The 27925-nt window shown below is 39.1% G+C and overlaps 2 protein-coding genes and 1 pseudogene across 13 annotated transcripts in view; 1 reads left to right on the forward strand and 2 right to left on the reverse strand.

Annotated features, from left to right (window-relative positions):
* The window catches only part of CCAR1 (cell division cycle and apoptosis regulator 1), a 41649-nt gene extending 30768 nt beyond the window's left edge, over window positions 1–10881 (reverse strand). The window contains exons 1-5 of one of the 4 annotated variants that reach the window (XM_081158587.1): window positions 10770–10881; window positions 9485–9607; window positions 5142–5314; window positions 4446–4490; window positions 940–972 (exon numbers count right to left, since the gene is read on the reverse strand). In XM_081158587.1, the coding sequence (XP_081014713.1) occupies window positions 940–972; window positions 4446–4490; window positions 5142–5314; window positions 9485–9557 (324 nt within the window). In that variant the 5' untranslated portion in view covers window positions 9558–9607; window positions 10770–10881. Of the gene's footprint in view, window positions 1–939; window positions 973–4445; window positions 4491–5141; window positions 5315–9484; window positions 9608–10646 lie in introns of all 4 variants that reach the window. The other 3 variants (XM_081158590.1, XM_081158588.1, XM_081158589.1) reach the window with 3 other exon arrangements.
* An 8139-nt stretch (window positions 10882–19020) lies between these two features.
* On the forward strand, window positions 19021–19905 carry LOC308566736 (cilia- and flagella-associated protein 298 pseudogene; annotated as a pseudogene). Its single transcript has one exon. The product of its transcript is annotated as a cilia- and flagella-associated protein 298 pseudogene (transcript).
* A 99-nt stretch (window positions 19906–20004) lies between these two features.
* Window positions 20005–27925, reverse strand: part of TET1 (tet methylcytosine dioxygenase 1) — a 112762-nt gene continuing 104841 nt past the window's right edge. For 7 of the 8 annotated variants that reach the window (XM_081157361.1, XM_081157358.1, XM_081157359.1 and 4 more), the window contains one exon: window positions 20005–27837. In XM_081157361.1, the coding sequence (XP_081013487.1) occupies window positions 26846–27837 (992 nt within the window). In that variant the 3' untranslated portion in view covers window positions 20005–26845. The remainder of the gene's footprint in view (window positions 27838–27925) is intronic. The other variant, XM_081157360.1, reaches the window with a different exon arrangement.

The following is a 27925-nucleotide window of genomic DNA, read 5'->3' on the forward strand; positions in this document are numbered from 1 at the left end:
TACAGTAAAAGAACTCAGCATTTCTTAAACTATGATCAAAATTATTTTCTCATGAATATTTTTTAACATCCTAACAAACTAATGGTTTATGGGCACACTTTGGGAAATGCTATTCTAAGAAAAGACAAACTTTTACAGCTTTTCTACTCAGAGACTGAAAATATGAAACAAATGTTAGTCGATTTTAGCTCTTTAATAAAAACGAGAAGTGAGATTGATTTCTCATTTGAAATGTACTTAAAAAAACAGCAACTAAGATTCAAGACTAAAAAGGTATGAAAGGTTATATAGTAAAAAACCTCTCCTACTCCTGTTCCTCAGCTACTCAGTTTCCTAACCATGGGGACAATATATATTGAGATTCTGCTTTCTTTTGAAGCATTGCAAAGTATTTCAGTCTAAATACATACCAAGGGTTGGTGAACTATGGCCCATGGACCAAATTCAGCACACAGCTTATGGTTTTTATACAGCATATAAGCCAAAGATAGTTTTTACACTTAAGGATTATAAAAAAGGAAAAAATGCAACAGAGACTCTAAGGGGCCCATGAACTCTAAAGTAAGCACTACATATCAGAAGTTCAAAAACTTTTTAATGTTTCTATAAATTAAGCTGATAATGTAAGTTACTTCACCTAAGGTCAACCTAAAAAAGATATATAATGTGTACAAAAAATTTCCTAAAAATTTTAGTTCAAAGAAAATGTAAAGGCCATTATTAGTATTACATTTAAAATAAGACCACATATTTATTCAAACTAGATCACAGCTCAATCTGCAATCAAAAACTATAAAAAAACAAAAACATGCTTTCCATTTTTATTTAGCATACTGCTGAGCTAGCATGTGAACCCAAAAAATATTCATCTGTAAATCCGCAAAGAAAAATGTTGGTCTACTTTTCATTGAGATATCCAAAAGAAATAGTCAAACTAACCTGGGTTAAAAGGGTCTGCTGAGGTTGCTGCAACTGAAAACAGAAAACAAACAAAAAACAGGAAAGAAAAAAAGGATCAATCAGGATTGTTGTTTCATATATGCTTTCTTCATATAAGGAAAAAACTCCTATTATATGGATGCTTCTAATTAAGAAATATGTAAAAAGTAACAGGTCATTAGGTATAAGGTTTCCTATAGCTATTTCTAACAACTGAAGACCTGGTATAAAACTAACTCATTCAATAACAATAAGAAATTAATCTTTGTCATTTTATAGGAAAAACACCCACAAAACTCCCCTACAAGTCAAAGTCCCTAGCAGGGAAGATTTCTAGTTCTCCCACCTGTTAATTATGTTACAGAAATGATTCAGTATCATCAACATGCTACTTTTATCAAAATATCACTGGCTATCCAATTCATACATATGCCTCTAAAATAAGAAGCATTCCTAATGGTTTGATTTGCCACTGCATGGGGATGATAAAGGACAATGCACTCTGACATATAATTTTTACAGCAACAAAGTGTAACATTACTAGAAATTGGTATAAAGGGGGAAATTTAAAAATTCTGTAAGAGAAACTTGACTTAAGCTAGGCTAAAAGAAGCTACATGAAGTTCTAATTCAAAACACTCAGTTTACATGGAATCACCATGTATTAAAAGTTAAATCTAACAAATCACTATTTTTCTATAAGTAAAAAATGAATTATATCGTTACTCTTCAGTAAGAAATTTTGTGGGGGTTTGTGTGTTTTTTTAAAGAATGCCCTGGCCAGGTGGCTCAGTTAGTTGAAGCTTTGACCCCTGTACCAAAACAAGTGCAAGTTAGAATCCCAATAAGGGCACCTGCCTGGGTTGTGGGTTCAAGACCTGGTAGGGGCAAGGAAGGGAGGCAACAGATAGATGTTTCTCACATCCATGTTTCTCTCTCTTCCTCTTTAAAAATCAATAGAAACATATCCTCAGGTAAGGATTAAAAAAAAAAATAAGAGCTTTTTAATTTTTTAGAGATCAGATAGGGAGAAAAGATAAATGTTCATTTTTGTTTACAAAGCTATAAGCTATTAAATTGTTGAAGTTAAAGACAGTTTAAGGGAAAAAAGGGATCAGCTGGCATGACACAGAAGTTGAGCATCGACCTATGATCCAGGAGATCCAGGTTCGATTCCTGGTCAGGGCACATGGCTGGGTTTCAGGCCCAATCCCCAGTAGGGGGTGTGCAGGAGGCAGCTGATCAATGACTCTCATCATTGATGCTTCTATCTCTTTTTCTCCCTCTCCCTTCCTCCATCTGAAATCAATAGATATATTTTTTTAAAAAGAGAGAAAAAAGTTTCCTTTTATCTATAAAATAGAACTTTAAAGAATCAGAAGTTTCAAACAAAAAGGTTATAAAATTTTCAATTGTTTTTTTTCCATCAGTTCATTCAGTCCCATGTAATTAATTCTTGTTCTGTTTGATCTTGAGTTGGTGCTCTTATGAATCCATCAGTTTCTCCATTAGTTCTAGAAATCCTTACTTAATCCAGTGGTATAATCTTAAAACTTATTTAAGCAGTATCATTAGAAGTATGCCTCCAGTGACAGTCATAATCCTTTCCATGAGTCTCTGAAACAATTCTTCTTTGTTGAAGATGAAGCATTTCAGCTGACTGCAAGAGCTTGCAGGAAAGCGTCAGAGTAAAACAGTAACTCTACTGGCTTTATTAGAGGTCCAGAGATCTCAGCTATAGGATTCTAAGTCAAGAAAACTTGGTTTTAAATTCACTCATCTGGACAGAATAAAATTTTTCTTTTTATTAAAAAAAGGGGGGGGGGGAAGAACAGCTCAGCAGCTGTGGCTCTGTGGTTGAGCGTTGACCTATGCAGGAGGTCACAGTTTGAGTCACGGTTGGATTTCCAGTCAGGGCACACACCCAGGTTGTGGGCTTGATCCCTAGTAGGAGGCGTGCAGGAGGCAGCCAATCCATGACTCTCTCTCATCATTAATGTTTCTATCTCTCCCTCTCACTTCCTCTCTCTGAAATCAATAAAAATACACACACACACACACACACACACACACACAAATATATGCAAATAGAACAAATGAGTAATGCCTTTTAAGGCAAGATCATTTTGAATATTGACACTTTCACATGGTTCAACCTAACATGTAATCTTTAATAATATACTTCATTAACAGTACTGAAATAAGTCTAAGGGTATTTTGAAAACAAGATAGCCAACTTTAACATCAATCTATTGTCAATTTTTAGAAGTTTAAAGCAATTATTAGTGAGTTATTGTAATCTTCAGAGAAAATGCAATGCTCGTGAAACTCCAAAGGACTTAAGCCAAGGATGAAACTGGGGCATGGATCTAGGAATGAGAGCTTACGGACTGAGAAGCTGTTTCTCCATAGTGTCTTTGGATTCAAGTTTTTGGTCCCCCTCTCTTGTATCCCCTTTTCCTCTCCTGACTGCTATACTTTTCTGAAGCTCCTTAAGGGCATTGAGAAGGAATAAAGATGACCTCTTAACCTTGGAAAAGCCTAGACTGGGTGCTTGGGCTAGAACCTATCCAGATTTCTGCAGGGGAAATGCTTTTCCTTGACAAACTTCTCCTTAGGTTCAGTTTTTCTTAGCTCTTCCTACCATTACAGATATGAGACAACCTTGAGGAACATGAGGAGTATGAGCCTAGGGAAAAGGGACCAAAGAAACTTGTTTTTAGTCTAAGTCAGGAGTTTTCAAATTGGGAGTAGGGTCGGAACTACAAGGGTAGGTTTCCTCCCATTTTCAACAGCTCTATTGTTTTAGTATTTTGTATATTAGGTTTCAATATCATCAGGAAAAAAAGGAAGAGGGTTGTGTTGCTTAAAAAACTAACGGCTTACCCGGCTGGCGTGGCTCAGCAGTTGAGCATCCACCTATGATCCAGGAGATCATGGTTTGATCCCCCAGTTAGGACACATACCTGTTTCGGGCTTGATCCCCAGTAGGGGACCTGCAGGAGGCAGCCAATCAATGACTCATCATTAATGTTTCCCTCTCTCCCTCTCCCTTCCTCTCTCTGAAATCAATAAAGATATAAAAAAACAAAAAAACAAAAAAAACACCTAAAGGCTGAAAGCCAGTAGACTATCCAGGGTTTAGGTTTCATATGGAAAAAAGCTTTTCATTTTCACATATAGTCTAGTATAGCACGGTAGGACTAGAGGCTCCAGACAGGAGTATTGGGCCAAAGACTAAGAATAAGAAACAGAGTGATTCTTTCTACATTATCCTCTGCATGCCTTATTAGAAACACGTGTCAAACATTGACTACTAGTTGAAGATTTGGGTTTTCAGGACATGTGTCCTATCTTCCTTTTCCTTGAAGACATTCCTTTTTTACCTACCCCAAAAGAATTCAAATCACACATTAAGGTAGTTGACAGGAAATAAACTGCATATGAATTATATTTGAAACAAACACTTTAAAAATAAGTTTTTAACATGAAAGATGTAAACTAACCTGCTGTTGCACACTATACAAGGCCTGCTGAGGTTGTGAATATTGCTGTGGGAAAAAGATTTTTCAAAGAAAAATATGTATATTAGTTTTATTCTCAGAAAGCAATATAAATACAAACATACAAATATATAACCAGAATTACACTAAAAATAAATTTTCTGGAACAACTCAAGGTCATCTAAAATAAACAAAATAGTTACTATACTCTGAGATCTGATAACTGAATTTTGTTCAAATTAAAGTATATGAACTGCCCAATTTAAGAGTTTGACTATGCAACTATACTCTTCTCTATGTCCTGGGCATATATAATTTTTATCTCCAGAAAAAACTAAGCATAATAAAAACCCACAGCTATTCATTCTTTAAAAAGTGAAAATTACTCATTCTTTAAAAAGTGAAGGTGCTGTCCAGCCAGTGTGGCTCAGTGGTTGAGCATCAACCTATGATCCAGGGCATCAAGGTTCGATTCCTGGTCAGGCACATGCCAGGGTTGTGGGCTTGATCCCCAGTGGGGGGCATATAGGAGGCAGCCAATCAATGATGTTTCTATCACTGATGTTTCTATCTCTCCCTCTCCCTCTTTCTGAAATCAATAAAAATATTAAAAAATTAAAAAGAAAAAAGCGAAGGTGCCTACCCGTTACACAAAGTTGATAATTTTCTTTCACATATAAAAACCTATTAGAGATTCACCTGTTGCAATGCAGCTGCTGCAGCTGCGGCTTGTTGCTGCAATGCTGCAGTTTGAGTTAACTGATAGTTTGCTGGGGTTTGCGTGGTAAGGCCTGCTGCCGCCAGTGCAGTTTGCTGTGTATAAATGGTAGGAGATGCTCCAAGGAGTGATGGCTGCTGAACACCCAATGCAGCTAAAATGAGATTAAAAGGGGAGGAAGGGATCAAAATTATTTGGGTCCTTTCCAGGAATTTTCCATGAGAGCTTAGTTATGCATTATGGTCGGCCATGGTTTAGTAAAAACCTAGAGAAAATTTTCAGTAATGCTTGTTGAATTTAACTGATTAATGTCCCACCCCAGATCCCAATGACTTTATATGAAATGTTCATGTCATGACAGATAAAAACTACAGAATAAACCCAACCAACCTTACCTAAACCAAGAGGCTAACCTACCCTCAAAAAGTATTTTTAGAAAAAATAAAAACCATGTTGCTTGGTTAAAAAAAAAAAGTATTTTAGGAAGAGCAAAAAATAAATTATTTTACGATAAAATTCCTGTTTTATCTTCAAGCAGATGAGAATCATATATTAAGGGCAGTGTTGCTGGAAGTGATGCATCCTTAAAACTTCCTACTGGACAGAATTGTCATGTACTTCTACTTTGCTTTAAAAATGTAAACTTAGCCTGGCCAGGCGTGGCTCAGCGGTTGAGCGTCAGCCTAGGATCCAGGAGATCGTGGTTAGATTCCCAGTCAGGGCACATACCTGGGTTGCGGGCTGGATCCCCAGTTGGGGGCTGTGCAGGAGGCAGACTGTGAATGACTCTCTCATCATTGATGTTTCCATCTCTCTCCCTCCCTCCCTCTCCCTTTCTCTCTCTGAAATCAATATATTTAAAAAAAAAAAAAAAAAGTAAATTTAGAAAACAGACCAAAGCAACACTTTAAAAGCACGAAAAGTTTTCATTTCAATGCACTACTATACTGAGCAATGAGATAAAATTAATCACATAGTGACTTAAAATGATCATTTATGTAAGCCAAATAATTGGGGGGAGGGCTCACAATGACAGGTTTAGGTGCATAACATTTAACATATGCTTAGATAGGGCTAAAAGCTGAAGAGAACACAAGATTTTACTTGGTGCTTTTATGCAATTAAATGCAAAAAAAGCAATTAATTAAAAATTGCAGTCTAGCACTGCACTTCACCAAACTGTATCTCCTGGAACAATGACTAGCTCCTTGAGACATTCAAGTTTAACAAAAGGGGTCCAAGTTTTAAAAAATTTAAGAACAGTGAATTAAGCACATATTTTTACTTCAAGATCTCTCAGAACCTTTATTATGCCACTAAACATTATGAATCTCAAAGAGATTACTATAAAAGCAGTATTTGCTCACAGAACACTCCCTTTTCCAATACATCTTGCTTGTATCGAAGAATAACTTGAAAAATTGCTGCTCTATAGCTATTAGTTAATAATCGTATGGAAATAATAATACTATGCTTTACACTTACAGGAACAGAACAGAAAATACTAATCAAGTAACCAAAGCCCTAGTCTGAAATACCCAGAAAATCTTTAGAAGTATGATATTCGCCATCAATCAGTTGTTTAAGAGTACAAATTAATTTTACTTAAAAATAAAACAAACCAACAACAAAGTAAGGTAAAAACAGAATACAAACCAATCCCAGAAATCATGTGGGGGATTTCCTATAAATTACAAATTATTCCCTGCAAAAACACTGTTCACAATTTAAAGAGGAAAAAGAAAAGGAGAACCTAAGGTGGGGGGAAAAACCTTCTAAATATCCTATAAACGTAGTGCTAAATCCTTACCACATTAATCTTTTCTCTTTTGTTTTTAAGTCAGGTGTCATAGATAGGCAGAAAGGAGAAACCAGGACTAACTAAATGAATTTAATCAGAAAGGAGTGGGGAATATCTTAGTATCAATGTGCATTTAAAATGAGGTTAACTGCAATGAGAATAAAGAAAAAGGTACCAAAATCTAGGGCAGGGATTCTAACTGGTGGGTCCTGTTAACCTTCTGAAATTGTATGCAAAATTTAACACCAGAAATGCTAAAGCTTCCATAGATTTTCAAAACAGGTTAAGAATCACTGTTCTAGGACAACAGCAGCAAATTCTCATGTAAACACAAAACAGGGGAAGACCCTAGAAAAAATTATTAGTATTTTAAATTATAAGTACCTCCTTCACCCACCTGAGCTCTGACCTCAGATCTGCTCTGTTTCACTCTGCTGGTACCAATTTCTAGAACTTTGGAAAGTACTGATAGTTGTCAAAGTAGAAGGGCTCAGAGCCAGTATCTCAGAAAGTCTGTTTTTTTCCTGTAGCTTTTCTAGGTGTTTTAGACTCTGGATTCCCTTTTGTGGATATCTGAGAAACTATCCTTACATATTGTATATAGCATTCTTCACTCTTGTGTATAATTATAATCAAATTCTGCAAGATAATTCTGTAACTTGCAAAGTACAAAGTTATTAACCTCTGATTTAATCTTTCTCTCTATATAAGTGGCTACACACTTGTCAGTTGGAGATCTTTTCCTTTTATCCACATTGGAACAGTCTGTTCATTTATCTGATTCAATGTAATTGTTGAAGGTCTCATGACCCATCTGAAATAGACATGCTTATCACTACATATCAGTACTTCTACAGACAAACCTATGAAACAAGCCCTAAATGGCCACAGGCTACCAGGTAAATAAGTAAATTTAAGGGCTAATTTTTTTTTTAATCTTCACCCAAGGATATTTTTTCCATTGCTTTTCAGAGAGCAGGCAGGGAAACATCGATGTGAGAGAGAAACATCAATTGGTTGCCTCCTGCACACGCCCGACGGGGGCAGGGGATCGAGTCTGCAACTGAAGTATGTGCCCTTGGCCAGAACTGAACCCAGGACCCTTCAGTCTGCAGGTGGACGCTCTAACCACTGAGCCAAAGCGGCGAGGGCTAAGGGCTTTTTTAAACCTTCAAGGACAAATGGAAAATATATTATTTTCTAAAATGTAAAATCAGTTTCATATGACTGAAATGTTAATGTTATGAATAAACACACCATTAAAACACAAAAGAGGAATTTGTCCCTTGTCTGTAGACAGTAGAATTCCAACATAACAGCTATTGTATTGAAAATAATGCATGGGGGGGGAGAAAATAATGCAGATATGAATTTAAAACAAATTACATGTAGCCCGGCCAGCATGGCTCAGTGGTTGAGCATCGACCTATGAACCAGGAGGTCATGGTTGGATTCCCGGTCAGGGCACTTGCCCAGGTTTCAGGCTTGATCCCCAGTGGGGTCGTGTGGGAGGCAGCCGATCCATGATTGAATCTCTCTCATCATTGATGTTTCTCTCTCTCTCCCCCTCTCCCTTCCTCTCTCTGAAATCAATAAAGATATATTTAAAAAAAAAAGAAAAAAAAAAGATTCAAACCATAAGTGAAGAAATGGTAAAAAATTCTTCATAAGAGCAATGGGAAAAGTCTTACTGAAATAAACATTTTCAATGACATTCTTTATTTTGAAAATGAAAATATTCATTTGTTCCTTTTATACCCATTTCCTTTGCTTGATAATTCTTTACAGCTGGTTTTTCTACTTTAAATTCAAACAACTAAAAACCAGTCATGTATAATTGTTGATAAAGTATGTATTTTTCATTTATTTTCAAGTACGGTTGAGCCCCAAACACAAGTTTGAACTGCAGTCCACTTATACATGGATTTTTTCCCAATAAATATGTACAATACTGTAAGCGTATTTCCTCTTCCTTATGCTTTCAATAACATTTTCTCTAGCTTACTTTAATGTAAGAATACTGTATATAATACATATAACATACAACATGTGTTGATCAACAGTTTGTGTTTATCAGTAATGCTTCCAGTCAACAGAAGGCTATTAGTAAAGTTTAAGTTTTGGGGGAGTCAAAAGTAGGACAGGGATTTTCCACTGGGATGGTTCCATACTCCTAGCCATCCCCCTTGTTCAAGGGTCAACTGTAAAACTTCTGAATTCTGACACCTTAACATGCCAAATGATTTTGATAAACTCTAATGAATGAGTAGCTGCTAAGGTCTAACATAATTAAATCAATTAAAAGTCAATCAACGTTTTAAAAACTATAAAACTTCCAAACTGTTGTGTGACACAGGGTTTTTTTTGCTAGTTAACCCATTAAGTTTTAAAAGGAGCTTCACAGACAAAATTAAAATCATCCGCGAACATATTACAGTATTATGCAGAGCCTAATTCAGTTACACCACGCGGCCCACCCCACACCCCGCCCCTATTTACAGTGCATGCGTTCAGTAGCCTGACCTGGCTGAGATACCGCAGTGGCTGTAAACTGAGTAGCCCATGGTGGATTCTTCTGTCCTCCAAACTGAGCCATGATGAAAGCAGGGGGAAAACCTTCGCTTGCTTGTTTTCTATAGCAGCGATCTATTAAGGAAGGATCCACATTTTAAAGTTCAACCAAACTGTAAATAACACAAAAGAAAAGTTTAATTTGTCAAGGATATCTTCACAGACCTACGTATAATTAACAGGGGGAGCCCCATATGAAGGTCCGATATGCAGCAAAAATTTTTACATCAGGTAGTTCAGCAAAAGTATCCAACTTCGATAAACGACATTGGGGTAGACTTACAAGAAAGGCGCTTCTTTCTGCCGACTACAAACTGTCACATTCAAACAGAAGACTATCTGCTGTTATCTACCCAACTCTTAACAATAAGAACACAGCCTTATGTTCAAAGGAAATATAGTCTGCATGTTTCTTTTGGCAATGAGTTGGGGATTCAAAATGGTGATGCCAGTAACGGACATTGGAAGACATCGAGTAAAGGTATTCAGGAATATTTAAATAACGGCCATCTCTATACTTTTCCAAATAGGGAAGAAACTGGGGGTCCCTTTTCTCTCCCTTCCCTCGAGGAAAAAGACAGTTGAAATAACGGATGCCCTTTACAGAAGCATCGCGAAGGTCCCTCCACCCAAAATACAAGCCAGAAAAGGCAAAGATCTCAGCCCGCACCCTCTCCTTCCCCCGCGATTTGAGGGGCCGAAGCTCTGCCATCCCTCTTCCCCCAGCCTCGGCTCCTCGCGGCCTCAGACCAGGGAAGGCGGAATCCTCCATCCCACGAGACTGCGCGAAGGGATAACAGAGGAAGACTGAGAGCCCTGGTCCCCTGAGCCTGACGAAGAAAGCCTCCATCGCCCCAAACCCACGGCGCCCCGAGGAGCCCCAACGCCCCGGGCCCGAAGGCCAGGGGGCTAAAACCGCAGCGGCTCGAAAGCGAGGGACGGCCGTCCGCAACCCCTCCGGGCCCGCTACACCGAGGCTGAGGGGCGCTCCGGGAGCACCTCACCGGCCGCGGGGAAAAGCCGGGGGTGGGGGAGGGGTGGGCCGCGCGGGGCCTGCTCCGACCCGCACAAAAGGGACCGCGTCCCTCCCGCCCCAGCTCCACGAGAACCCCACCGTCGCCAGCCTACGGACGCCGAGCTACCAAAATGGTCACTCCCGGCCCTTCCGCGGGCCGATAGGACGTTAAGAACCCCGGCTCCGCCGCCGCCGCTTCGAACGAGTGGACCAGACCTTCACCTGAATCGGGTCCCGGCTAACACCGAAGCCATTTCAAACCCGTCAGCCTTAGGCGCATGCGCCAACTTCCCCCTCTTCCACCACGCCTCTCCCCTCCTACCCATCTCTCCGCGGGGCGGCGCAGACGAGTTTACGTTGTACGTGCGCGCGCCCCAGCTCCCCTTCAGGACGCTCGCCGCCTTCACTATGCGGCTAGAACTAGAGCGTGCGTACGAAAGGTTACCTTGGCTTCGCCTGACAATGAGCGACAATCAGCGGGGCTGAGTCTAGGCGCAAGCTCTGCGGGAAAAGCTTTCCCAAGGAAGGGCGGGGGAGATCGAAAGTCACGTGATCTCGTGAGCCCGTCGCCATTTTGTGTTTTTTCTCCCTTTTTTCCCTAGTTCAAGAACTTGGGTACTTTTAACTCTTTAAAAAATTTGAGATAACATTCACTTAACATGTAATTCAGTTTTAAATATTTTATATTGTACAATTCAGTACCTTTTACTATATTCATAAGGTTGTGCGACCATCATTATGTCCATCTTTAGAAACCCCTACCCAGTCGGCGGTCAGGCCTTAGTCCCTGCTCCCTCTAAGTCCTGGCAACCACTAATGGGTTTTCTCTCTCTTTGGGCTTGCCTGTCCTAGACTGTTCTTATTAATGGTGTTATATAATATATGGCCTTTTGTGTCTGGCTTCTTATTGTATTGTTTCAAGATTCCTTTATAGCATGTATCAGTACATTTCATTTTATGTTGAACATACTCATTTAAATGGATGATACCGTTGGCGGGAGAAACTGCACCAGGTATAATGCCGGTGGAGTCAGAACGGACCTTGGTTCAGCAACCTCCATACTTGAGTTCTAGCTAAGAAAGAATTCGGAGTCAAGACTCACCAAACTATGAAAGAAAGTTTATTTAGAAAATCACAAGGTGGAAGTGAGCTATAGAAGGAATGGGCTAAGGAAACAAGTTATGGAGGCAAAACAAGGAGCCCGTGTACCTTAGGACCGAGACGGGGGACAGGAAGGAGAGGGCCTGCTCCCCACAGCAGGGAGCCTAGGTAGAGAGTCGGGGGAGGTCCCAGGGGGGTATCTCAACAGAGTAGTCGTTGCCCCGGCCATGGCTCAGCGGTTGCACATCGATCTGTGGTCCAGGAGGTGGAGGTTCCATCCTGGTCACCTGCCTGGGTTGTGGGCTCAGTCCCCAGTCCTGGGGCATGCAGGAGGCAGCCAATCAATGACTCTCTCTCACTGATGTTTCTCTCTCTCTCCCTCCTCTCCCCCTCCCTTCCTCTCCCTGAAATCAATAAAGACACATATATGAATATTAATCAGCTTTCCAGGTGTGTCAGGGGTCATTCGTCAGTGCAGCTGGTCCTAAGGGCAGCTGTGGCATAGTTTGTCTGCTTCTGCTGCTTTTCTGCGCCTGGAAATGAAACACAACTCAGGCCAAGATGTATTTGATGTGGGTCAAAACCTCATTGTCCTGGTGGCTTAATGTTTAAGGGCTACTGTCCAGCCTCCTTATTTGTTACCCCTCTAAGGAGCTCTCACCCAAATGACTACCAACATGCCAGGGGAGGGACAGTCAGGGGAGGTCAGAACCACATGACCAGCCATATACAATGTCAGGGGGTCTAAACCCCATGACCAAGTCATAGGCTAGGGGAGGAAAGGGTACATTGGGGGCGAGGTCCTTGCTTTCCCAGTTTACCCATTGCTAGGCACCTTGGGTTTCTGCCCTAGTGACCTCCTCCTTGTTCTGCTCATGTCTGTCTAACTGCCTAACACAATACCACATACTGTTTATCCATGTCAGTTGATCACTTGTGTTGTCTCCACTTTGGGACTGTTACGAATAATGATGCTATGAACATTCACATACAAGGTTTTGTTTGAACTCTTGTTTTCAGTTCTCGTAGGTATAATGCCTAGGAGTGAAATGCTAGGTAGCATGGTAAATCTATACTTAACTTTTTAAGGATCTCCCAACCTGTTTTCACAGTGTTGTTGATGTAAGAAATGCCCAAACCTGTAGAGAAATTTTATGAGTTTATTTGAGCCAAACCGATTACATATGCTGGGGAGCAAGATCTCAAATGCTCCAGGGAATAACAGTTTTGCAGCTTCTGTTATGCATTTGAAATTAAGGAGGGAGCACATATGGAGGTGGGAGAAAGCAAAGTGAGGACTAGATAACAGGATAGTTAAGATTATGTGCTCTCTTGAAGGTTAATACCCCCTTCTAGGGAGATTACTTCTGGTTTTTCGAAGGTGCACAAGAACAATGTACAGAACTCGCTTAAAATTTTTACTAAAGAAACTGTAGCCTGGGGTATGACTACCCATCATGACCTGCCTAGGTAGAAATTTATAACCTGATCACCCTGTGAGGTTTCTTTCCATAGAACCACTTTTTTCATCCACAGGGGTTACACCAGTTAAACATTCCCATGAACAATGTACCACATCCTCCTCAACTCTTATTATTGTCCTTTTAAAAATTATTATTATTATAGTTATCCTAGTGGGTATAAAATTATTTTCATTAGTACTTCCCTAGTGACCAATAATGTTGGGAATCTTTTGGGCCATTTGTATATCTTCCTTGGACAAATGTCTATTCAAGTCCTTTGATTTCCCCCCTTCCCCACGTTTTGGTCAGATATAAGTAATATGAAATTTATCATTTTAACCATTTTTAGAGTGTACAGTTCAGAGGCATTAACTATATTCACAGTGTTGAGTCAACTATGCCTTATTTTAAAGCTGGTTGTTTGACTATTTTTTGTTGAGTTGTGAGAGTTCTAGTTCTGCATACAAAATCCTAATCAGAGATATGATTTGCAAATATTTTCTCTCATTCTGTGGGTTTTTTCACTTTATATTTTTAATTTTTTTTTATATATCTTTATTGATTTCAGAGAGAGGAAGGGAGAGGGAGAGAGAGACATAGAAACATCAATGATGAGAGAGTCATTGATCAACTGCCTCCTGCAAGCCCCCCACTGGAGATCAAGCCCACAACCCAGGCATGTGCCCTGACTGGGAATCGAACATCGATCTCCTGAACCACATAGGTTGATGCTCAACCCCTGAGCCATGCCAGCCGGGCCCAGGCAGTTCCTTTTACAGGGCCTGCACAGGGACTTACTTGGACTCACTCCCTCTAAGCTCCAGTGCTGGGGCAGCAGCTTGAAAGCAGGGACAGACAGGGAGGAACTGAATTGTCTGGCATCAGGGTGAGAGCTGGGAAAGTGGCAGCTTTCTGCCAGACAGAAGCGCTGGCAGAGGCCATTGTTCCTTTTCTGAGACCTCCCCTCCCCCCCAGAGCTGCAGGTGGGCACCATATAAGAGTCTCCATCAACCTGGATCACACTGTTAATCCTGTCCTGGTGATTCCCTGAGACCCTGCCCACCCACTCTCGGTCTTATCCAAACTCTTTCCAGTGGCTTGTACTTACAAATGGCCTGTCTTGGCTCATGCTTCAGATTTTCCTAAAATCACCCAAACAAGCAGCATCTTAGCAAGAACTTCAACAAAGAGATAGAAAACATAAAAATAAACCAGTCAGAAATGATGAATAAATTAACTCAAATGAAGAATACATTACAGGGAGTCAACAGTGGAGTAGATGAAACAGAGGGTCGAATTAGAGAATGGGAAGATCAGGAAGCAGGGAACACCCAATCAGAACAAAACAAAACAAAAAAATGAGGATAATGTAAGGAGCCTCTGGGACAACTTCAAGTGTACCAACATTTAGGGGTGCTGGGAGAAGAGAGAGAGATAGAAATTGAAAACCTATTTGCAAAAATAATTACAGAAAACTTCCCTAACCTGGTGAAGGGAATAAACATACAAATCCATGAAGTGCAGGGAATTCCAAACAAGATGAATCCAGAGACCCACACCAAGACATGTCATAATTAAAATGTAGAAGGTTGCCTGGCTGGCCGTGGCTCAGCGGTTGAGTGTCGACCTAGGATCCAGGCAATCGGGGTTCAATTCCCGGTCAGGGCACATGCCCGGGTTGCGGGCTCAATCCCCAGTCGGGGGCATGCAGGAGGGAACCGATCAATGACTCTCTCATCATTGATGTTTCTATCTCTCTCTCTCCCTCTCCTTTCCTCTCTCTGAAATCAATAAAGATGCATTCAAAAAAATTATTTATTTATTTTGGGTTTTTAAAAAACATTTTTATCGATTTTTAGAGGGAGGAATAGGAAGAGAAAGAGAAACGTTAACTTGAGAGCGGAACATAGATGGGCTGCCTCCTGTACGCCCCCTGCTGGGGATGGAGCCTGCCACCCCAGCAAGTGCCCTGACTGGGAATGGAACCAGCAACCTCTCAGTGTCCGGAACAATGCCCAACCAACTGAATCACACCAGCCAGGGCAAAATATACATATTTTAAAGAAAATAAACAATCTTTGTTGAAAAATCCTCCTTAATAATGTCTGTCATTTAAAATTCTAGTGAGGGGATCACATCGTATGGTATAAAAACACCAAGACGTGCAGAAAAACAGATCTGGAACTCCGATGACCTTGAATTGCTGTTTATTAACCCCAAATCACTTATCTCTGGATCTCTTGTTACATCAGAAATTGCACTGTTGCCCTGGCTGGTTTGGCTCCATGGTTAGAGCGTCGGCCCTGAAGGGTCCTGCTATTAAACTTGTAATGGGTTCAATTCCGGCCACGGGCATGTACCTTGGTTGCAGGCTCAATCCCAGGCCCACATCAGGGCACATGCAGGAGACAACCAATTGACATCTCTCCCTCTCTCTCCTTCTCCCTCTCTCTCTCTCTCTCTTCCTTCCACTCTCTCTGAAAAGCAATGGAAAAAATATCCTTGGGTAAGGATTAAAAAAAAGAAAATGCATTGTTTATTGGTTAAGCCATTTTCAAAAGTAGTCAGGAGCATCCTGAGTATAAACATTGGGCAAAAGGGGTAGAAGGTCATTATTTTTTCCCCTCTAATGTCTTTGTACTTTTTGAATTTTATACCAAATGACATGTCTTAAATATTATTTTTTTAAAAATTAAGGTTCATTCCCTTTAATCCAGCATTTTAGTGTTCATCATAGTAAAAAGTTGGAAATAAAAATGTTCAATAGGAGTGATAAAATTATGGGACATGACTATGCTTGAACACTATGTGGGCATTAAAAATGATATGACATTAGAGCTGATATGAGAACTATAGGAAGGAGCTAGCCATATGAGGTTCTGAAGGTAGAACCAGGCCCCAGGTACAAAGACTTTGAGTCAGAAAAGAGTTTGGCCTGTTCAGAGAACTACAGAAGCTCAGGGTGGCTGGAGCATGGTAAACAGAGCAGATAGGTTGGCAGGAGCCAGGTCACCAAGAGCTTTGCAGACTAAGTAGTTTGGTTTCATATTAAGTACACTGGGAAGCCATTGGAATGTTTTAATCAGGAATGTCATGATCTGTGGTCTGTTTTTAAAGGTTTACTCAGGCTGTTGACTAGAGAGCATTAAGAAGATAAAGGATCTAGAAACCATGTCACTAGAGGAACACTGAAGGAACTATATATTTGGCCAGGAGATTATTAAAAATACATGATAGTTGTCTTATGTGGTAGATGTTTAGTTAGGATGTTGAGTGAGCTATATAACAGAGAGCAAAATAATAGAAAAGGATACTTATTTTGTTCTCATGGAAAAGACCAAGTTGATAGGTGGCTCAGGGGAGTTGGTCATCCAGGGACCCAAGATCCTTGTTTTGCTGTTCTGTCATGCCCTAGCGTTTGCCCAGGTCTGTATGGTTAGCCTAAGTCATGTCTCCCTTGTAACTAGTCAGGAAGGGGGTGGAAATGTAGTCTCTAGCTGCCCACCTAAACCTGGGGAGGAATTGGGGCAGGGGGATAAAGTTGTTCCTGTTACTAGAAGGAAGAGTGCTACCAGGATGCTACAATAGGGGAGGTAGGTTTCAAATTAGATGAATTTAAAGCATCTTATTATTCTGTGATATTTGCTGTAATATCACTAAACGCCTATTGTTGATATGTTTTCACTTCAGGTTTTAATGAATATTTTAGCATACTGTGTTCAGGATTAAGTTTATTAAAATGATAAGCCCAAGGGAAGGCATGAGTCATTCTAGACCCAAGTTGATTACTAGTTCTGCCAATTACTAGGGGTGTGAACATAATTATTTAAGCTTTAGAACTGATCTATAAAATGGGGTCACTATGAACCCTTATTTAATATCATCACTGTGAGAATTAAATAAAATAAAAAGCAAGGTTTCTAAGACATAATAAAGATTCCATATATGTAGCCATCTTGATTTTGTGAATACAATCCATACATTTGGTCATCTTCAAATATTAAATTCTTATAGTCTCTGGCAGTTAAAAATGTGTAGATATTTGATTGGATATTAAATTTTTAAACATATTATTTTGTAGAGGAAAGAAAAATTAGACTACCAGGTGCAAAATAGAAGTATAAAATTTATTTAAAATCACCCACAAAGTTCTGTATAATCAGGAATGATACAATTTGCAATAGCTTTTTTTTTTTAAAAACTCATGACAAAGATTTAAAATATAATTTCAATTACAGTATTCATTTAGCCTTATCCTTTAGAACAATTTAAAAAAAAGAAACTTTATGCTCTAAATAAATGAGACACAAGGAAAATATAATAGACAATTTCCACAACTATCTTTACATGTATGTTTCAATACTAGTACATTTCAATGCATTTTGCTACATAAACATGAAATCATGTACAACTGCTGTGCACCAAAATTTAGCTTAATTCGATCTTTCAAGTAACATGCAATTTCAACTCACAAGTCTTCAAGTACTGCTAATAAGTGTTCCCTTGTATGCAGAGCACTACATCTTGATCCTGAATTGAAATAACCATAATTTTTTCCCCTTCTACATGGTGAAGTGCTTTTTCTTTAAACTGTTTCCCCCATATGATAAGAACAACAACAAAAGGATATTTGTGGAGTTTTAAAATCTTTTTTTTTACTATTTCATTGTATAGAATATTTAATACAGTATAGGGCAGCAGTAGGTAAAAATAGGTCCCCAAAAGCAAAAAAATTAAAGGTACAAAATAAATAGTAAATACCCTCCAAAGAGAAAAATTCATCTAGAGACAGGAATATTAACTTGTGAAATTGGTATTTCTCTCTTGGGAACTCAGTACTACTCTATTTTACCATAGTGAAGGATCTGTGAATATTTTACTCCCACTAATGTTAAGCACTCCGACTTCACCTTTGAACCAAGTCATTGATATGCATGTCAATCTACTGGTAGGTCACCATATAGCACAAGAGAAAATGAAGAAACTAGAAATTAATGCTTTTCTCTTTTGAGTAGTTTTATGAGTTTCTCTTCAGGGAACACTTTATGATTTCTTAGTAACCCAAAGATGACCATCCACCCATATGTCACAATGCAAAAGCTACCCTTTATTTTCACTATAAAACCATTTCTGAAAAAATATTTCTCTTGAAGCACCTATCACACTATCTCATAAAAATTAAAAAAAAAATATGACCGTACATAACAATAAAAAATATTTAATCTTTGTTTTTTTAAAGAGTTGTTTTTGTAGAGTCATACGTAGTCAGCCATTTTATAATATTGAAAACAGGCATTTGTTGAGATAGGCAGCTACTGAACTTGGTCACCAAAAGTGGAATTTGACTATTTAGGGTAGTTTGGCCTGGTTTTTCCATTAGTAATCTATAATGTACTGATGGACTAGCCAAAATATCTCACCTGTTTGTACCTATAAAGAGCTTACTAAAATTTTTACTAATACATCTCATTTTTCTTAACTCTCTGGGCAGAGGTATGTTTAACCTTTGACAGAGAGATTGTATGTAGCTGGAAACAAAGTGGAACAAAAAAAAACAAAAAAAATTCAAATAAGTACTATCTCTTAGAGATGCCAACAATCTCACATTTTTGCCTGAGTCCTGGGAACTAGAAGAGTCAGTTTACCCAGCACATTCCTTCAAGAAAACTGCATTTCAATATAACAAACACATTTAACTTTGATTGTGGGTTGCTGACTTTAGTCTTTTAAAAAATATTTTTAAAACAAAGATTACTTAGGAGGTTTCCCTCTATTTAGTACTACAAGGTCTTTTTGAAAAAGTGTTTTTACAAGGAATAATAAAACTTAATCTAAGCCCTAATGCAGAAGTCCTGGGAATTTGGGGAGACCTTCTTAAGTATGCACAAGAAAATCGCTGGCTAAATAAGTAGTGCAGCTGTCCCCTCAGAGCCCCGCTGGCCACCATGGTTCTGCTGCACGTGAAAGGAGCACCAAGCTGGAGGAGCTCATGGTGCAGGTGACCGGGGTCTACAACACTGGCTCCAGGTGTGGCAGATCTGCTCACAAATGGAAGAGTTAGCAGAACATGAAGTATTTCTCCCTCCTAATATGCAAGGACTGATTGATGACCAGACTGAAGAACTGAAATTAAGGGATGAATTGGGTGAAAAGTGTGCACCCAGTGGAGGTGCAGTATGAAAAAAGGATGTCATCGGACGAAGAAATGGGCATGCCACAAATGAAAAAATAAAGCAAGATTTAAAGAACACCATAAGAAGCCAAAGCAATAATACCTAAGAAACAAATGGACGCCAGCCTGTGTTACCATGGAGACGGTGAAGGACGCCCTGCCCCAGCTCCAAGGGGGAGTGATGCTTGTTTATCCCATGGGCTGCGCCCTACTATCCCATCGGGATGGAATTTGAAAATACGATGTTGGGAACTCAGGCAGGACACAAGGTCATTGAGGAGTCAGAAGCACAGCTGCGGTGGGCTGCCAAGGAGCCAAGAAGAACAAAGAAAGTTTCAGACTACACGGGCAGAAATGAAAAAAACCAAGTTGTCAAGATTCAGCAAAGGGGACAAGGAGCCCCAGCCCCAGAACCTAATGTTAGCAGTAAGGAGCAGAAGCAGCTGATGGTCAGAAAAGGGAAGAAAATGGTGAGGGCTCCTCCTTAACTTCTCCACGGGGGTACAACGCTGCTTTCAGAAGACACTTTCATGGGTGCAAAACATAAAGTGGAAACCAGGATGAGGTTCACCCGTTGATGAAGCTTCCAAAAATATTAGCTCACTTCTCTCTTTAGGTAAAATAATAATAATGGATAATCACAACCATCTGTGAAGATGTTGAAATTTCTAGTTTTCTTTTTAGTTTGAATTTTTACAATAAAAGTTATTTTTTAAAAAAAAATCTGCCTACATTATTATTTCAGGACTATTTGTATTTGAGGTTCTTCTTTGACAAAATTCTAAGGATGTAATTACTTACAAAAATAAATAGTGGAAAGAAAATACTCCAGGAGCATGTTTTGCATACAAGGTTCTACATTATTTTTAGATCAGGTCTGACAAAATTCCTAACTGATAACACTCTCTAAGTCACAGTTTACGGTGCAGAAATACATTTAGCAGTCTGCAGATACTAAATGTTTTAGTCTCTGACTTGCTGTGTGTGTGTGACTTGGAGCAGCCATTAGCTGTTCTTGCCAACCTACAGGTTCCCCACCAGTGAGATGGAAACATTCTCTGTCCAATCTTCAGTGCTGGAGAAAAAAAAGTAGCACATAATAAAGCAGTTTGATAACCTAAAATATTATGAAGCACAAAGATTAATTATAACTTTTCTCGCTATCCTATTTGATTTCAAAATTGTTCCTCATTTTGAGCTGAGAACTTTTTTCAGATAAAACTGGTATGGAGTGGGGAGAAAGAACATTAAAAGTATTTCTTAAATTCAATTAAAAAAGTAAAAAAATAAAAACACAATAAAGAACTCTTCAAATTACTTTTGGTTCACTTTTTAATTTTTCTCATGCAGATTATAGAAGAGTTCCTATTATTGCCAACAACCAAATTCCAAAGGGGTAAATTTACATTAGAAAGTAGATACCATCCACAAAATTGGACTGGGAGATAGGAGGAAGACATGCAAAAAATACTCTCTTCTATAGATTAGATCCTTTACTAAGAAAGTCACTGGTCACAGACAATCAGTATGATGCATTATACAAAAACAGGAAAGCCATATAGAAGTAGTGGTAGAGTATTTAGCTTCTTGTATAACCTTCTGTAGACACTCAAACACTAATAGACGAGTATAGAGTGAAGCACTGTTGGGATAGAAAGCGATCCCTCCATGCTAATCCAGGGTCTTGTGATCACATCTATTCCCAAAAACTGAACTTGTCCCTGAAAAGAACTGAATAAAAGCTCTTAATTCCTTTTGGTGTTATTCCAAAAGGAACTTCAGAAGCATGACTTTAAAAGATAGGAGACCAAGACCAAGGTCACCGCGGTTCTTAAAGGAGCCGTGTTTGGCGGCGGACTCGGGGAATGGGAGAGAGAAGGGGGAAGCGTGGTTTTAAAGGAAAATCAGAGGCGAGCATAAGAGCAGTAAAAAGAATTAGTGCACTCAGTGACACTACTTTCAGGAACATGAGGGGGGAAATAACAAGCAGTGTTTCTGGTCCGATTATAAATTTATATCTAGCCAAATGAAGAAGCCGAACTACTCTCTAATATTGTTTCTCTGAAAATGCACAAGCGTCTGACGGTTGCAAGGTTTCGTTCCGATGAGCGAAAGGGAATGCCTTTCCCAACAGCCCACAGGGACCACGTTTCTCTTTAGAAAAACTAGGATCAAGCTCCCAAAGTGGCACCGAAACATGGATGAGTTAAATCAGCTAATATGTTTAACACGGTAACATTCCTGCCTTAGACCAAGTTTTGCTTTGCTTTACTTGAGGGGACACTTATGGCCAAAGGAGCTAGAAGAAAACCTGTGGCCCGGGAAGGACCATGGGGAGCACAGTAAGGATGGGAAAGGAGCACAGGCAACAAAGGAAAGACGTGTTGGACTCTCAAACTAGAAATCCCATAAACTGCAGAATGCCACGAGAAACACGTGGCGGGGCCCTCAAAGCAGAGAGAATTAGGAGTGGCAAAGTAAGGAATGCCTCTGGATTAGCTGAAGGAATGAAATATGTGCCTTTTGAAACAAACACCAGTACTTGAATGGGTCCCACTGGAAGCAGGGACTGAGAAACACTCGTCCAGATACCGGAACGTGGAGCTTGATGTGGACAAAAGGGTGATGTCCTGGGTACAAGCCACTTTCACAAGCTCAGAAATTAACAGAGGAATTTAGTCTCTATGTTATACACAAGAGAAAAGCAAAAAGATGCCAGTTCATCTCAGTACATCCCAAGAAAACACACGCATTCAGCTTCTGATAAAGGACATACTGATTCTTTCTGAATTGCATGCCAGAGCCATGGATGGCGTCATTTCCTAAACCTGTTAGATGAAAGCTCAACATAGAGCATGATTTGATTGGGGCGAACCCAGACTCTTTCAGGAATCAGAGCACTGATCACGTAACTGGGTTAAGGGCGCCATACTACTGACGTTGAAGTTACAAGTACAATACACTTAAGGGCAAGGTTAGCAGCTGTGCACAGTAAGACAGTGTCTGACATGTAGCCAGCCACGTCAAAATAAACTATGCTGGGACGTAATTGTGGGGCCAACTAGGCAAGACACGTGGGTAGACTGTACAACTATGGTTAGGTAGTATATACAATAGAAATATACTTTCCCCAATTATTTCAACCATTCAATCTTTTATAACTCCTTATATATGCCTAATACTTGTTCTGGGGAAATAAAAGCCTGTACTGTATAAATCCTTGATATTTATTGAACACCGAACAAGACTATTGCCACACTTTGTTGGATGTGTTAACAGGCTAGTTTAATAAGTAAAAGTCAGCTAAATTTCCCAAGCAAGGATCAAGAGGTTCTGAAGGCAGGGAAATCTTGATTCAATTTTACTTTTATCCCTGAACCTCTCAGAAAAAACCCTAAAGCCATTTTAGTTTTGACTTGTACCAAAATAAGATTATTTCACATTAATAAAATACCTTGTGGGTGATCAAATCAAGTCTTTTTCCCCCTACAATCATCCTAACCAAGTGGCCTTCGTTTGATTCTTTAAATTATAATTACAAAATTAATTACACACTGACATTAAAATCTGCTCTCTGGGCCCCACTGATTGAACTTTTATGACTTCTAAGATGTCTCCCAGTGCTCTGAGAGGCCACTACTATTTTAGCTTATTTCACAATTCTCATTAATTTCTACAAAAGATCAAAACTCACAATTGTACTAAAACTAGACAAAAAAGATTTCCATGCATTAAACAGTTGTGAAATAGAAGGTAGCTATATATTATTAAAGGTCATACACAGCTACTGATTTACTTGGCATATTCAAAAGAAATGCTGTGCCGGCTATCGGTGGAAGTTGTCATGCAATGCCAAAACTTTGTCCCAGATAAAATATTTCAATATAATGTTTTAAAAAGACTCAACTGAAATAGTTTGGGGTTATTTTCATACATGCTATTGTGAAAAAAAATAACCGGTAGAAATCCATGGAAGTAATAACATTAGAAAGTAGCTTACTTCACATGAATTTAGTCAGTATCTCATTTACAAGAGTATGCATTCAATAAAGTATGTATTGGGGTTATGTCTTAAGCAAACTGCTTATGGATCTATTCTAGTAAAATTCTGTATTTAACAAATGAAATTGTTTCATTTACATGTAGGCTGTGTAAAGATGTTGGAAGTTTATTTCAGATGCAAACATTTTGCTAGTTAAGTTGCAAAACTTAACCTACAGCCATATATTTTCAGGTAGGCTCACTTTTCAGTAACAATATATTTCAGTGACTTTCAACCTTTTTTTTCCAGCTCATGGCACACCAAAAAATACATTATTTTGCCGATCTGACCCACCCCCAAATTTTGATTTTGATTCACTCACACCAGACTGCTATTGTCGCTCATTGCTGTCACTTTTTGACAAGCTATGGGAAAAGGTCAGTGCCCCCGACAAATCCTCAGGTATTGCATGTTTTAAAATTCTTGTGGCATAAAGGTTGAAAGTCGCTGATATATTTCAATTAGGTTTTTGACAGGATATAATTGGTACTTTGTGTATGACTTGGAAAGAGGTTGTAGGCGAGGCTGACAAGCACAAGAAAAGATGTTCAGTTATAGCCTAGGAGCCATTAGAAATGGGGTTCTGAAGGGCAGCATATTTTGTAGGATTCTACAATAGGCAGAGGTTGCTCCCATCATAAAGTTTGTAACATCAACAGACTGGGCTAACTTGGGAGTCATGTATCAATGAATTCAACTCTCATACCATGAACAAAGGCAGAAGATAGAAAACCCAATTTGAGCGCTACCAGAAAAGGTAAAACAAGTGATCATTACAGTAAAATATAATAGAGGTGTAGAAATAATATTAGATGACCAGTTTTCTGAGTGAGAATGACATTTCAAACAAATTTATTTCCGTGCTTCATGAAAAAGAGCAATCTAATAGCAGTGTAGCCAGCATACAATCACAATGCTGCAGAACATTAAACAATCATGAGCTTTAAAAAAATTACAGGGCACACAATGGGACGGTAAACTGTTAAACTTATGAAAGAGTCCAACAATGCAAGAATCATGTGTGGTTCCCACCACAGGGTTATCAGTTGAGCAGGCCATTCATGGTGTTATAATAACTGAATGGAGACATTTTTAGCCGAGACTGGATATTTTCATGTACTTGTTTTGGTAAACTGCAACTAACTTAAAAAATACCAGTATTTCCCTAAATCAACATTAGTGCTTCAAGTTTAGATTGTTAAGGAACTTATTTTAAGTTAGTGACACTGATCTGAATTGCTGCTCGCACGCACACACACACACACACGCACACACACACGCACACACACACACATATCACAATGGATTGTTTTGATGGGAATGTGCTATTTCTTTGAAAAATATGAGTTAGAATATCTTCTAGGATTTTAATTCTTCAAGTTTACTGTCATGGGTGGTGATTCAAAGAAAAACAAGTTAATAGTTAAATTTTGCAGACATTCAATAAGTGTTGAATGAAAGAATGGATAATGGATGGATGGATAAAGTATATTAAAGCTTTATCCATTAAATCTGGTGAGAAAATAATTTCTAGTGAGAGCTAAGGCCTAAAACGAAATATTACAAGGGTGTATTCCTGATAGTCTAATACTAGTAAATATCTTATTTAAGCAGCTGAAACAATAAACAATCACTTATATAATTATATGTATAAGAAACCTTAGGCTCACAAAAATATACATGTTTTAAAACAGAAATCTAAGGCACACAAAATACTAAACAAGTCAATGAATTACCCTATTTTACATATTCAAAAGCAGAAGTCTACTTGTACAAGAAGATGGTCTATCAATGGACATTTTATTTACAATCCCTTCATATTCCTTTACTTTGATTAGTCAAAAGCTTGAAACTGATACTTTGCACCATATATTACTTTAATATGTTATGATGAGTTTTCTTTAGAGAGCTTACTGGAACTGTTTGCTTTTGCACCAGAATTGTGAGTGTTAGCGGTTGTGGGCTTCCTATGGCATTTCCAGGGGAGAAGCACCATTAGGTTTTCCATACTCCCAAGGAATCTGAGACTTTGAATATTATAGCACCTCTGCATTTTAACAGAATCAAGTATTTCACTGAAATTTCTTCCTGTTCTAAAAGTTTGCTTTGGGTAATCTCTCTCATTTTGCTGTGAATCAAGAGAGTAATAGAAAAAATAATGGGAGAGCTGAAATACACGGATTGCCTATTTTCCTGTTACCTAGAACACAGGCAATTATCGCAGAAGTTATTTTCCCAAAACTGTATGTTTAAATTTTGAATTAGCTCTTAATGAATAGAACTATATTTATAATACCATTCCTACTGTTTGTTTGGGGTGTGTGACGATAATAAGGAATTTGTTTTCAAAATATTTCTACTAAAATTTTATTCCTATTCTGTACCAGAATGACTTTCAGAACAAGTAAGGCAATTTGGGATGGGTAGGGTCCTTATTACTTAATTTTTGTATTTTATCACCCTGAAACTTTATAAGCATTTGACTCTTCTGAATCCTATTATGTCCCATCTCCTTTTAGAAACACCTTTCATGGGTTATATTGAGAAAGCTACAATGAAAGTAAATTGGGATCAATGTTGCTCAGTAAATCAGAAGAGATCACTCTTAATTAGTTCCCAAGAAAATGTTAATCAATATTGGTGATATGCTTTCAAATTCCAATTTTAGATAATTAACCAATTTCGCATGATCTGTTTTATATAAGTAGCTAATATTTGAGTGAGAAAGAACACATTAAAAAACACAAACCATATACATGATTAGAATACATATTGCAGTTAATAAGATGGAACTCTACACAGCAAGAATAAGTGATTTCTCTTGTATGCAAATATGCACAAACAATAGACAATAGGATTCTTATACTATACTATTTCAAGTTACTCTTAAAAATAGAAAGTGCTTTTAAAATATATATTTACAATTTACGAACAGCCTCCAACCATTACTAACAATAATGAATTATTTTATACAGGAGAGATACTTTAAGAGACAAAACATTTCATTGGTTTATTTAAAAGGAATATGCCTATTTTCTAGCAATGATTGGAAGATGTTGGAACAATGGCACCATGAAATAATAATTCAGCTTATTTTTAACTGTGTCCATGTGGTTAAGCACCAGGAGCTGTGTAGAGTTAACACTGTGTATCTTGATTTTACATCATAGCACATTACCAGTTAAAATCCTCTAAAAATTACTCATTTCATAGTAAACAGGCTTAATTTAAAGCACCAAACTGAGTGATTCTCTCAAGGTTAACACCTAACCAAAACATTTCTTTATGTATTTAAAATTATAAAACTTTTATTTTTGCTTAAAATGTGCACCATCTACCAATTGTCAGAATATAGTCACAGTTAAGAAATACCCACCCTATTGTGTATTTATTTTTCTTTAACTTCAGCTTTCAAATGGGTGAGATGAAGATCTAGTAAACAACAACATGACTTTCCTTTAACAGCACCTTGGAGAAATACACTGCACTAGCAAAGGCATCAGAAGGGGAGATAAGCCTTCAGACCCAATGGTTATAGGGCCCTGCAACGTGTGTGAGAGCATAAGGGGACACGGTGACAACATTGTCATGGGTTGATGTTAATGCTTTATGAGAGGGAATTTGGTTCAATTCATTCACTTCAGGGGACAGCTTAGAACCCTCACCAGCTGCCTGACCTTTCTGCTCCGAGGCCTTCATTTTCCTATTCTTGGCTTCTTTAGCCTCAAACTTAATCTTGTTTAGTTCGAAACCGTGTTGGGGCCTATTTAGGTTTTTGTGCTGGTAGAAGACCAGGGAGAGGCGTGTGGGATGATTCCGGTTCGGGTGTCTGACGGGGGTGGTGGCATGGAGCTCTCGCCGGGCACACTCGATTAGAACAGAGCCATGGGAAGGCGCTATTGCCACCCCCCCGATATTGGCATCCAAGAAGATGTGCTCACTGTCTGACCAATACTCGTCAATGTGGGGGACCTTCTCCTCAGTGGGCGACAGGGGGTCATCGGACAGGGGCTCGTCCGACAGAGGCTCATCTGCTTCCGAATGCTGCTCTTCTTCTTCCACCAGAGAGGAAGCAAGGTCAGGAGCAGAGGTGACGAGGGGGGGCTGCTGGTCTGGCTGCTGGGGAGTTAGCTGCTCAGATGGCCCCGTGAGGGGCTCAGAGCCACCCGGGGACTCTGAGAGGGGGGCGGGCAGGGCGGGAGGACTCACTTCACCGGGCTGTGCGACTCCAGGGCCTGCCCCAGCAGCAGCGTTAGCACCACTGTGTCCCGCAGAAGGCATCGTGCAGTGCGGGTGGCTGCCTCTCTCGGAAAGCCCGCAGGGAACCGGGGCGTCGTTCTTGGAAGCAGTCTTAGGGGACCAGGAGAAGCCTGGGGGCGAGTTTGTCTCTTTCACTGGGTGAGGAATGGATGGGGTCAGTGAGTAGGTTTTAATGTTGTCCGAACCTTTGAAGATAAAATTGGGCTCAATTTCACTTTTAATTTCAGGTTGCAAGGTCTCAGTTTTATTCCCTAAACAGAGAAAAGGACACCAAATGTGAAGGTCAGTACAAACTACTTTTGGCAGTCGTCGTTGTAAGAGTACAAAGAACGATATGAC

This window comes from Miniopterus schreibersii (assembly GCF_964146895.1).
Source record: "Miniopterus schreibersii genome assembly, chromosome: 14".
Taxonomy (NCBI): domain Eukaryota; kingdom Metazoa; phylum Chordata; class Mammalia; order Chiroptera; family Miniopteridae; genus Miniopterus; species Miniopterus schreibersii.